General features: G+C 39.1%; 1 protein-coding gene across 2 annotated transcripts; it reads left to right on the top strand.

Annotated features, from left to right (window-relative positions):
* The first annotated feature begins 226 nt into the window (after positions 1-226).
* Positions 227-10,505, top strand: zmp:0000000662 (RING finger protein 145). 2 transcript variants are annotated; one of them, XM_053620886.1, is made up of 10 exons: positions 227-1,354; positions 1,437-1,545; positions 2,071-2,162; positions 5,206-5,447; positions 5,586-5,755; positions 6,215-6,355; positions 6,460-6,642; positions 7,033-7,180; positions 7,345-7,701; positions 9,253-10,505. In XM_053620886.1, the coding sequence occupies exons 1-10, from the start codon at positions 1,186-1,188 to the stop codon at positions 9,667-9,669; spliced, it is 2,028 nt and encodes a 675-aa protein (XP_053476861.1). In that variant the 5' UTR covers positions 227-1,185; the 3' UTR covers positions 9,670-10,505. The 2 variants fall into 2 exon arrangements, with proteins under 2 accessions (XP_053476861.1, XP_053476862.1); XM_053620887.1 differs by lacking the exon at positions 2,071-2,162 and having other exon boundaries at positions 1,234-1,354.
* The last annotated feature ends 1,869 nt before the right edge of the window (positions 10,506-12,374 follow it).

Here is a 12,374-nt window from a genome sequence, read left to right as displayed (position 1 = left end):
TACTTTTTTTATGGGAAAAAAAATCTTTTTTGAGTGTGTGTGACAAGAAAAATTTATTTAATTAAAAGGTTGTTTCCTGATTTCCCCCATTATCCATCCCAAAATAAATAAAAACAAAAACAAATGAATGCACATGTACAAGGTTAGAACCTTTAATCTTATTGTTGTTAAGGATGGCTGTTTTTCCTCCCCCTAAAAATGCGCTAACACTGTGAATCATATTTCATCTGGCATATTCGGTTTTCACATCTGAACAGTAAACATTCTGGTTTTGAAAATGTCAACTTTGTTTCGAGACGAAAAATTTCGAAACTGTATTTCCCTGACGACCAAAAGGTGGCAACAACACTACAAAGCGGGCTTCGTTTCAAACCAAACTTAAAAATAATAATAATAAAAAAACCTTACTCACTTTATTTACTCCCTTTTGCTTAGTATTGCAACCATGACGACACTAAAAAAGACCTGTTTATATATTTATTTTTAAGTACATTGTTTAATAGTGCTGTTTCTGAGTTGTTCAGTACCTTACAAACGAAAACTATACGCCCTTTTATGGTGTATAATTTATTGTTCCAGGTGACTACACGAAGTGAGCGAGTAGTTTTCACGAGTGAATCGGACGTGACTCGTTTCCCTTTTCACCGGAAGAAGTCGCGTTGACGTGTCAGAGCTGCTGTGGATGTTCATACGTTAGCGACTTGATATTGTTAAAAAAAAAAAAAAAAAAAAAAAAAACCTGAAAGAAAAATGTTGTGCGTAAGTTGCAGTCTGGCTAACTAGCATGCTGCTTTAAAGGAAATGTAACTAACTTAACGATTTCTGTGTGCGAGAGCAGGCCATGGCCACTCCTGAAACGCCATGGCTGTAATGTATAGACTGAAGGGTTTCAGCGTTGTTCCGTCACGCCTGCACTAAATGTCTTATTTTGAATCATTCTTAACGCTTTTAAAAAGAACCGACACTGCCAACCATTAGTGTGAAACAAGCGACCCTTAGCTGGACTTGTTCAGAAAACCAGTGAGAACGAAAGCAACTGAAATGCACCGGGGTCGCTGAATTAGCGTGAAATAAACACTAGTCAGCTGACTGGATGAAGCTTTTCGACGGCATCTCTGCACAGAGTCGTTGCTGTGGTCGGTTCATGGGGTGACGCAGAGTCCCTCGTTAAATTACTTCGACACAATGCTGCGATTAGAGGACGTGGCTAATGTGTTGCTCAGGGTGCCCAGTCTCTTAGTGCTGGACTTGCTCTACAAATGCAACATCGAGAGCTTCACCCATCATCTCAGGGCGAGCAGCGAGGACATGCTCTTCAAATACAAATACGTCGTCTGGAACATTTACTACTTAGGTACAGTTTACACTCTTCCTCCTGCAAATGGTTATTGGACTTACCCAGACATGCACCGCCTTCATATCCTCTATATCCACAGGTCACTTTGTGAGCACAGTGGTGTTGTTATTGCCTCTGGGACACGTTGTTCAACTTTACCTGCATGTTCTCACTGCTCTTCTGCTCTACATGGGACATCAGATGTCCAGGTGAGAACGCCTGCCATTACACATCACCAAGCAAGTCTCAGGAAAGTTTACTGTGTGCGGTCTTTCACATCTGGCAGAACACTATCCAAGAACATCTGCATCTTTATAATTGAAATATATTATCATTCAACATAATTAAAAATTCCCCCTCCTGTGTCAACTTCCATGTGCTGCCAGGTAGTGAACTCAAATGAAGTTTGCTCTGTGGCGTGCATCCTCACCTGTACCCTGATCCTACAATCCTTAACTGATTATAAACAGACGAGCATACAAAGCGTCCTCTTTTCTTGGAAGCGTACGTGTTAAGATGTTCGATAAGATAAGCACAACGTCTAGAAATTGGCTTCGTGTTCGTCGACAACGTTTTCTTCAGTCTACACAGATGCATTTCACAACCTGTCGGCATTTCTTAAATTTTTATCTAAATGATGTGCTACCTGACATTAAATGCACTTCAAAGGGTTATTGAGGGACATTCAGCTATTCAAACAAGTCCCTGTTTATTTTTTTATTTTGTATTAACAGGGAATATGTCGTGGGGGAGAGTCAATACGGGTATGACGGAACACTCTTCCTGCATCCACCAGCCTTGAACCGATTTGTGAGGGCACTTACATGTAGGTACAAATTTCCACCTAAAGCCGGGTACACGCTGTGCGATTTTTAATAGTCCTTTCCGACTGTTGCTTGTCAGACTGTACAAACATGATCCCCGCTGTAAGCCATGTCACACTGTAGGGCCTCAGTTGTCATTAATGTTGGACTGTACGAACATGATCCCCGCTGTAAGCCATGTCACACTGTAGGGCCTCAGTTGTCATTAATGTCGGACTGTATGAACATGATCCCCACTGTAAGCCATGTCACACTGTAGTATCTCAATTGTCATTAATGTCGGACTGTACGAACATGATCCCCGCTGTAAGCCATGTCACACTGTAGGGCCTCAGTTGTCATTAATGTCGGACTGTACGAACATGATCCCCGCTGTAAGCCATGTCACACTGTAGGGTCTCAGTTGTCATTAATGTCGGACTGTACGAACATGATCCCCGCTGTAAGCCGTGTCACACTGTAGGATCTCAGTTGTCATTAATGTCGGACTGTACGAACATGATCCCCCCTGTAAGCCATGTCACACTGTGGGATCTCAGTTGTCATTAATGTCAGATTGTACGACAGTCCATACACGAAAAACGAATGCATGCATGCAAGTTGACTCGTACGGAGTAGAAGAAGCCACACTACAGGACTGTGACTCATCTTCTGACACTGCCAGAATTTAATCGGAGGAACAATTTGATCACACTGGCCATTAATCGGCTGTCGGGGAACATGTCAAACTAGCTAGCAGAGACTACAGATTTTGGCTTAGGATTATAGGAATCTTTTAGGATTCTCAAAACGTGTCTCAGACGAAATCGTGGCCAATATTGTACAGTGTGAACCCGGCTTAAGACTGCACCATGGCCAGGAAGTAGTAACTTAAAGCTTATCCATTAAATAAACATTCTCTTACGTCAGGTTGGCATTAAGATGATCGTATTGGACTTTTGTTGTCATGCTTAGAAAAGCAGTTTCACTTTTTATATAAATTCATTACTATTTAATCTAATTCAGTCCTGTGAAATCTGGTCTTTTTTATGTGACGGTTAACAGTGACTTGTTGTGTATCTCACTAGTACTGACTTTGCTACCTGCTTAGCTTCCTATTCTTAGTACCTACCAAATTTCCTTGAATAAAGTTAAGAATACAGCCTTCAATTGAGGGACAGCTTCCTGTTTTTATCTTTGACATGAATGTACATGCAAAGCACAACCATTAACTGCTAAAGATTTCTAGATAGCTGCCTTCCAGTGATTGTTTTTCTCAAGAAATTCAAAATGAATGACTAGAATGTAATCAATGTCGTCGCTATAATCACGAGAAAAGGTCACAATTTTTTTTGTTGTCACTGGGTCTTCTGTGGAGAGGACTTATTAAGGCAGATTGAAGAACAATCAAGTATCCTAACCTTTTCCAGTAATTTTGGCTCCTACCCAGATCACACTGATTTTATTCTCATTCCTGGGTTGTGTTGGATAGCTGTAATTAAGGATTGCATTTTCATGTTCATGCACCAAGGTACAGGAGTGAAGAAATTGTGGACATCTTTTAGAGAGATAGACAGAATAATACAATATATACAGTTCTGTGAAAAGTATTTACCCCATCCTGATTTCTTCTGTTATTGTGTATATCTCATACTAAATTCTTTCAGAAATTAAAACAAAATCTAAGATAAAAACAAAGGCAACACAATACAGTTTTTTTTAAATTATAGTTATTTATTGAAGCAAAAAAAAAGTTATCCAATACCAACTGGATCTGTGTGAAAATGTATTTGCCCCTGTAGTTACTAATTCCACAAATCTATGAAACTGCATTCATAATGGGGTTCAACTGGACTAGACACAACCAGGCCTGATTACTGCAAACCCTGTTCAATCAAATCAACACTAAATAGAGCTTTTTCAACAGCATGAAATTGGTTAAAAGGTCTTACCCAGTAACACACTGTGCCAAAATTGAAAGAAATTCCAGAAATGATGAGGAAGAAGGTGATTGAAATACATCAGTCTGGGAAGGGTTACAAAGATATTTCAAAGGCTCTGGGACTCGAAAGAACCACAGTGAGATCCATTATCTCCAAATGGAAAAACTCTGCATAGTACTAAACCTTCCCAGAAGTGGCCAGAACTACTCATCCAGGAAGTCACAGAAAAGCCAAGGACAACATCAAAGGACCTACAGGCCTCTCTTGCATCAATAAAGGTCACTGTTCATGACTCCACTATCAGAAAGACACATATGAGTTTGCCAAAACACACCTTGATGATCCTCAAACCTTTTGGGAGAATGTTCTGTGGATTGATGAGTCGAAAGTGGAACCGTTGGGAAGACAGTAGTCCCGTTACATCTGGAGTAAATCTAACGCAGAATTCCACAAAAAGAACATCATACCTACGGTCAAGCATGGTGGTGGACGTGTGACGGTGTGGGGATGCGTTGCTGCTTCAGGGCCTCGGCAACTTGCAATAATTGAGGGAAACATGAATTCTGCTCTCTACCAAAAAATTCTAAAAGAGAATGTCCAGTCTTCAGTCTCTAAGTTGAAACTGGTGCACAACTGGATTATGCAGCAAGACAATGATCCAAAGCATAGGAGTGAGTCCTAGTCCTAGTGAGTGAAAGACTGATCTTCACTTATCGGAAGTGTTTGGTTGCAGGTATTGCTGCTAAAGGTGGCACAAACAGATTTTAAGTTGGCAATTAGTTTTTCACATGGGTGATAGGAGTTGGATAACTTTCTTTTTTGCTTTGAAATAAATAAATAAATAAATAAAACTGTATAGTGTGTTAATTCAGGCTGCCCTTGTTTTATGTTGTATTGTGTTTGAAGATCTAAAATTATTTAGTATGAGAGACACAAAACCAGAAGAAATAAGGAAATATTTTTCACAGCACTGTATATGTAATAAGAATTGGATAGAGAGATCAGTAGATCAGCTAGATCCTTTTTATATGCTCCATGTTTGTGTGGTTTGTATATGTGTATGATGAAGATTATAAGTATGATTTCTTTTAATGTTTGTGTCTGTATGCTCATTTATTAACAGGTCAGATTATTGTTGCCACTCTGTGTGCATTCCTCATGCGCACTCGCCGTGTATGGCTGTTCTCAGCACACTTGATCCCACTGATTGGACGGGTGTGTTTAGTTTCTCAAGACAATGCCCTGATGCTCACTACTGTTTCCATGGGGATAACTGCGGCTGAGGTTGCCATCTTCCTCCTCATGAATCTGTTTGTCCCATATAGATTGGCCAGGGCCACATACCGGCATATAACACGAACAGAGGTAAACCTACATGTTCTTGCACTCAGAGTATGTTTAAGTGTTTGCTGGAACAAACCAGTGTAAAGTAAAACACACATCTGCACACATTGTACTCACAAAGTCCCAGCTCTGTATTTCTCATTGTCTGTTTTTCTGTAGGTGACGGATTTGTACCGGTTGTTAGCGGTCGGCATGACACTCTGGCATAGCTTTGCTGTGCCTATGTTATTCAGTGCGTTCTGGTTTGTACTGTTTGGAGTTCAACTTGTCTCTAATTTTGGCAGCTCCACTGCCATACAAGAGGGGCTGCTGCTCTACCTCCTCACCAGGTAAACACTCACCGAAGGTCACTGCGTTAAATGAGTAAACACACTCCGAAATTTCACTTGTTCAGCTGATGTTTAAGGTTTGGCGAACACAAATCAGTAGGATGAGGCCGATAAGCTTTACAATTTTTAAAAATGATTTTATGTTTATTTATGATCTAACCTATTGATTTCATGTATTATTGTATTCTGGTTGAGTTTTAAACTTTCAGTGTTGCAGCCTATGATATTTTTATGCACCGTAAACAATGTTAAAATTCAGTGTTGCATCTCCTGTTACAGATGTAAAAATCTTACACTGAACTGCAAATAGGGCTGAATGGAACTATTCCAATGCTCTCTTAATGCTGCTTTGTACAGTAACCCAGTTCAGAATGGTTGTGCATTTGTATGACAAATTGCTGGTTTGCTAAATTTGTGCTGCTGTTCTTCTTTGTGTGTGTGTGTGTGTTTGTGTGTAAGTGTGTCTGAGTGCTGTGCTAGTCCTTACTCTCTGCTGGGTTTGACATTTATGGTTTCTTATTTGGCACTGGGCCTCCTGAATCTCTGCAAGTTCTGCCTTGGAGGATTCACAGCGCTGCAGAACCACAATGTCATGCACAGGTATGTGTGTAAATGCATGTTTATACTTGTGTAAACGTAGTAAATATTGGTAAAATATTCTGCTACTAAAATATGTTGTGTGTGTGTGTGTGTGTGTGTTGCAGGGGTGTGACAGAGGGTGTGACTCTGTTGTTGTTGGGCCTACAGACTGGCTTGTTGGACTTGCCAGCCCTGCAACGCTGCTTCCTCCTCTTTATCATACTCTTTATCGTCCTCACTTCCACACTGCAGAGCATGAGTGAGATAACTGAGCCCATTGTGCTAGGACTTGGGGCCAGTAGGAACAGGTAGAAATTTACCATTTGAATTTCTGTCCATTTTTTTGTGTGTCACACCCAAATATCTAATTTTCATTAATATGTATCAGTATAATATATTTCACTAATATATCAGAATATTGTCGGCACATTTTGTTTAAATACCTGTTGGTTATCCTGGAATATTCTTACCAATTTAACAACATATTTATGCAAGTGTTAGCAGGTCTAATAGTCACTCAGGCCAAGGTAAATTACAAAAATCTGTGGGGAATAAGCATAGTGCTATTACATACAATACAAAGGTGAAACCATATTTAAATTCCTGTGAGAGTTGCGTCATTCTTAAGATGGCTGTGAGAAGTCACATGGAAAAGAAGCAATTCATGAATACACTGACCTAAACCTGTGTGTCCATAGATGTGTGTGGAAGCATGTGCGGGGGCTGGGCATGTGTGTATTCCTGCTGCTTTTTCCTGGCTTCATGGCCTTTAAGTTATCCCAGTTCTTCCACATGGATTTCTGGCTTCTCATCCTGGTTTCCAGCTGTATGCTTACATCACTGCAGGTATGATTGGACAATTTACAGCCACACTTATCATGAAAAGGCCAACAATACAAACTTCTTTTGCATGCTCAGTCAAAATATTGCATAATATTATTATGTTTAAAAAAACAAGCAAACATTAGAGACCTTGATGAGTCTAAATTGCCATTTGTTATGTGTTCTAGGTGACCGGGACCCTATTAATCTATTGCTTGTTCATGGTGGAGGTGTGGCGTGGTGCTGCTCTGCCCAGCCTTGACGAGGTGGTGTATTATGTGAACGCTGTGTGTCGGGCATTGGAGTTTGCTGTGGCACTGTGTGTGGTTGCATACGGGGCATGGGAGTCACTGTGGGGTGAGTGGAGCTGGATAGGGGCATCAGTTATCATCATCCACTCCTACTGCAACGTGTGGCTTCGTGCCCAGGCTGGATGGAAGAGCTTCTTGCTTCGGCAGGAAGCCGCACGCAAGATCAACTCGCTCCCACGGGCGAGTGCTGAACAGCTGCAGGAACACAGTGATGTCTGTGCCATCTGTTTTCAGGTCAGCATCAGGTTTGGATTAGGGCTGCAACTAATGATTCTTTTCATAATTGATTAATCTGTCGATTATTTTCCACGATTAATCGATTAGTTTTGATTAAAAGACCAATTTAAAAAAAAACAACAAAAAAAGTTATTTCACATTCTGCTCAATTTTGTCCTTCAAAGTTGTGTAAATTGAAGGCTATGAATATTAAATCTATTATAAATCTATATCAGTATTAAATCTGTGTGCTGTGCTATACATAGTACAAAGGATTTTACAAAATATTAACATTATATTCCACAAGCTTTAAAGCAGAAGTTAAATCACTATATTAAAAATGCTAAAAGAAAAACAAAAACACAGACTAAGTGTTAAGTGGTAAGAGGTTGAATGTTCTACAGTAATACACACATTCTCTCATCTAAAGACAGTAACATGTTACTTTATTCTGTAAATGTATGACACTTCTTACATTTCTATACAATTCCATGTTACAGCCCCATTACAGTTACTGCTCTCATAAAAAACGGTCACTTTTGTTTCTAAATATAGCATTAAACAACATATTTGATCAAAATGAATATTTTAGTCAGAGTTGTTGTGTTTCTTTCCCTTGCACACTGTTTGTTTGATGCACATGCGTGGACTTTCGCTCATTCATCCAGTGAAGTTTAATGGAGACTCGCTTGCTGTCAGGACAAGTCTTTATATTAAATGGAAATGATTGTGTGAAGTCTAACATTTACAGATAATGATATAAACGTAAAAATGTCATTTCTGCGCTGAAGAAAACATGTCTGGAACACAATGTCTTTATGGACTTCGCTTTGTGCACAGGGGCAGTATTATACTGGAACATGTTTGGACCGCTTAGTTCCAGTGAAGGGAAATCTTAATGATATAGCATACAAAGACAGTCTAGACAATTCTGTGCTTCCAATCTTGTGGAAACAGTTTGAGGAAGACCAACATATGGGTGTGATTGTCAGGTGTCCACATACTTTGACCATATAGTGTATAGGCATTACATGTTGTAATTGTAAATTGGAACTAAAATAAATATAAGAGCTAAAAGCAAGAGAAAGTTCTCTGGTAAAAATTCTGCATTTTTATCCCTACCTTATGCAAAATAGAGCTTGTATTTGTTTGTGTTTGTAAATTAGGCTATTTTACAGAATCAGGCTAAGTGAACTGTAACTGGTAAATGAAATCTTTAACAGCATGGGAAAGTTTTTATTGTTTATGATTGAAAATGGGTTATTTAGTGCTGTTAAGTGTCAGTGATTGTGCTACTGTAGAACACTTGACGTTAAAGTGTGTACCAAATGGCCATTATCTTTTACCTCTACATAGTTCTCAATGTGGCGTGCATAGCCTTTTGAGGGTATAGGCCATAGTTCTAGAAACCTGTACATATATTATATGCATTTATGCTGTTATGATATTGAGATTTCAATGGAAACATCTAGAAGTGTAATACTTCTGTTACTTTTTGAAAATTTTTTCCAAACCATCTTGCACACCAATTCAAATATCCTTTATCCATATCGTCTCTCTGTCCTGCAGGATATGACATCTGCTGTGATAACCTACTGTGGTCATTATTTCCATGGAAACTGTCTTAGAAAGTGGCTATATGTTCAGGAAACCTGTCCCATGTGCCACACTCCCATCAAACCATCCACATCCAACCCAAACCCTGCTGCTGGTGATGCCCAATCAAACCCACCACAGACCCAACCCCACCCACCTCAGCAAGAGCCAGCTACTGAACACACTGACACTCACCAAGCGGAGCAGGGCCCAGTGGAACACGTAGTCCATTCACCAGATAAGACATCTGAATCTGAGGCACCACCCAGAACAAAGGGTCTACAAAATCTGAACTGTAGTGCCAGTGGAGACACTTCTGGTCCTGGCTGCTCATTAGAAGGAAATCCCTGCAATGAGAGAAACTGGGAATCTGGGCAGAGGACTAACTAGCCCAGAGAGGCCAATTCAGCTATGTACACAGACAGAGAACCATGACTGTGCCACTCTTTCAGTGGTAGCTATTGAGCCAATAGAAAAGAAGGAAAAGTGGATCATTAAAAGACAATAGAGAGCCAGTAGTTCACTGCCTCTCTGAACTCCCAGTAACAGACTACAAGCCAGTTCTCTGGTGGAATGAAGCTTCTTCTAATCCTCTTAACCATGTGCTGGTATCTTCTCATCACAGCAATTCTTCAAGCAATACAAAATAATGTTTATGACTACATTTCTCTTGAAATGTTTAAAATGCATTGGTTGTTGTGAGGATGTTTGTCCTTTAATGAAGGGTAAAAGTGAAGGTGAGATTATTTTGCTGTCTTTTTTTTTTTTTTTTTTGAAGCAATGTAAAATGATTGGATAATTCAATTTAATCTGCTCTGAAGAAATTCTTTAAAAATATGTCCTATTTCAATACAAGTTGCGTATCATCCGTATGTTACAGACAAATATGCAGCTGAAGAGGTAAGCTCTCAGCCGAGCACATAAGTACCAGACAATGCCTCATCGTTCGGTTCTGTTTCATGCAACCATAATTTTCAGTCATTTTGTCTACAGCATCCTGAAATCAATTATAGTTTTCTGTTTATTAAATAACTATTGCAACATTTTGACTTTTAAATTTGTTTTCATGTTGCTTTACAAATAATCTTTTAACTTGAACTGTAAAAGATTATATCTAATGAGATAATTCCATGCACCTGTCATATTCTTAGACCTGGATTCTACTTTGACCGCATATCTGTGAGCATGTCAAGGTGTCTTGCACAGATGCTCACATAGGTGTCTCCCTTCAGATTACTTGTAACATGCATGTATACACTAGAGCACATTGCCACATGTACCAAGACCAGAATTCTGAGGAAATGGAACAAAGAAAATACGAGCACTGAAGCCAAAAACAGTGCAGTTAGATGTTGCACAATAGGAATAATGAATAGAAGAGGGCAATGTTTTGAAAAAAGAATAATGAAGCCTTGTGTGATCAGTTTGCACCAAAGTGTTTCTGAAGCATTTTCATTTTTATGCATTAAGGAGTATCAATTGCTTAATGTATGGAAGCGCCTCAATTTAACTAATGTAAAAATACACAATCCTAGTAATCATGGAATGACTTGTTGACTTGATTGACTTGTTTTCCATTCACTAACAGGGGAATGGGTGGGGTCAAAAATTGTACTGCAACCAGCCACATTTGGCCTTCACGTTGAAACCGCTGTTAATATCCATATACAGGTGTATCTCAAAAAAAAAAAATTTATTGTGGAAAAGTAACGTTTTTCTGTAATTTAATTCAAAAAGTGGAACTTTCATATTTTCTAGATTCATTACACACAAAGTGAAATATTTCAAGCCTTTTTTGTTTTAATCTTGACAGCTCATGGAAATCAAAAATCCAGTATCTCCAAATATTAGAATAAAGAATTTATAATACAGAAACGTTGCAGTGTCGCATTCCTAGGGTCCAGCCACTCCTGAACCATAGACAACATCAGAAGCGTCTTACCTGGGCTAAGGAGAAAAAGAACTGGACCGTTGCTCAGTGGTCCAAAGTCCTTTTTTTCAGATGAAAGTAAAATTTGCATTTCATTTGGAAATCAAGGTCCCAGAGTCTGGAGGAAGAGTGGAGAGGCACAGAATCCAAGTTGCTTGAAGTCCAGTATGAAACAATATTCTCCATCAAGTTGGTTCCAACTTTCTCAAACAGCAGTTGACCGATCCGCTTTGCAGGTTAGAGCCTTGTCATAGACAAATTTGTTTTTTTTTAAATTTTCAATTGGATTGCGATCCGAACTGTTTGCTGGCCATGTCATTGAGTTGATATGCCTTTAATGAAGAAAAGCGTTAACATTCTTTGTGCTGTGGCAAGAAACATCCTGACAAATTACTTCATCACCAAACCTATTTTCTAACGATGGAATGAGAAAAGTGTCCAAAATTTCAATGTACACCTGTGCATTGACTGTTGAGGTCTCCCCTGGTCCTTTACCTGACATGCACCCTCATATCATAAATGTGTTGATTGTTTTCTTCAGTCAGTCATCTTTATATGTTTCATTAGAACGGCACCAGACAAAAGTTTCAGCATCATCTCCTTGACCAATGCAGATTTGTGATTCATCACTGAATATCACTTTCATCCAATCATCCACACTCCATGATTTGCTTCTCTTTAGCCCACTGTAAGCTTGTTTTCTTCTGTTTAGGTGTTAGTGCTGGTTTTCGTTTGGCTTTTCTATACGTAAATCCCATTTCATTTAGTTCTTACAGTTCTGTCACAAACATTGACTTGTGTTTCCGCCCATTTGTTTTCCATTTGTTTTGTTGTATATTTTCAAGGCATATTGCTTTGAGTTTTCTATTCTGACGCTTGCCATCTTCCTTTGTCTACCCGTATATTTTCCTTTTATAACCTTCCCATTTCATTTATACCTGCACCAAATTTTAGACACAGCTGACTGCGAACAACCAACCAACATCTTTTGCCACTCTCCGTGTTGGATTTCCTTCTTGAATGAGTTTTATAATCCTTTCCATTGTTTCAGTTGACAACTCTCTTGTTTGGTCCATGTTTCCTTTCAAAAAGTCAAAAGTTAAGGTCTGTAAACATTATTTTAATGTCTGTAAGCACTCTCTTTTAACTGCAGACTAATTAGAAT

The sequence above is a fragment of the Ictalurus furcatus genome, chromosome 3 (genome assembly GCF_023375685.1).
Source record: "Ictalurus furcatus strain D&B chromosome 3, Billie_1.0, whole genome shotgun sequence".
In the NCBI taxonomy this organism is placed as follows: domain Eukaryota; kingdom Metazoa; phylum Chordata; class Actinopteri; order Siluriformes; family Ictaluridae; genus Ictalurus; species Ictalurus furcatus.
Note: the sequence above shows the minus strand (reverse complement) of the source record. Positions and strands in the feature narration are given on the sequence as shown.

Bases quoted from the DNA above. Each gene is read 5' to 3' on its own strand.
- zmp:0000000662 (XM_053620886.1), top strand. From the start codon at position 1,186: ATGCTGCGATTAGAGGACGTGGCTAATGTGTTGCTCAGGGTGCCCAGT. The intron at 1,355-1,436 runs GTACAGTTTACA...CTATATCCACAG, and splicing joins CTGGAACATTTACTACTTAG to GTCACTTTGTGAGCACAGTG. The intron at 5,756-6,214 runs GTAAACACTCAC...TTTGTGTGTAAG, and splicing joins CTGCTCTACCTCCTCACCAG to TGTGTCTGAGTGCTGTGCTA.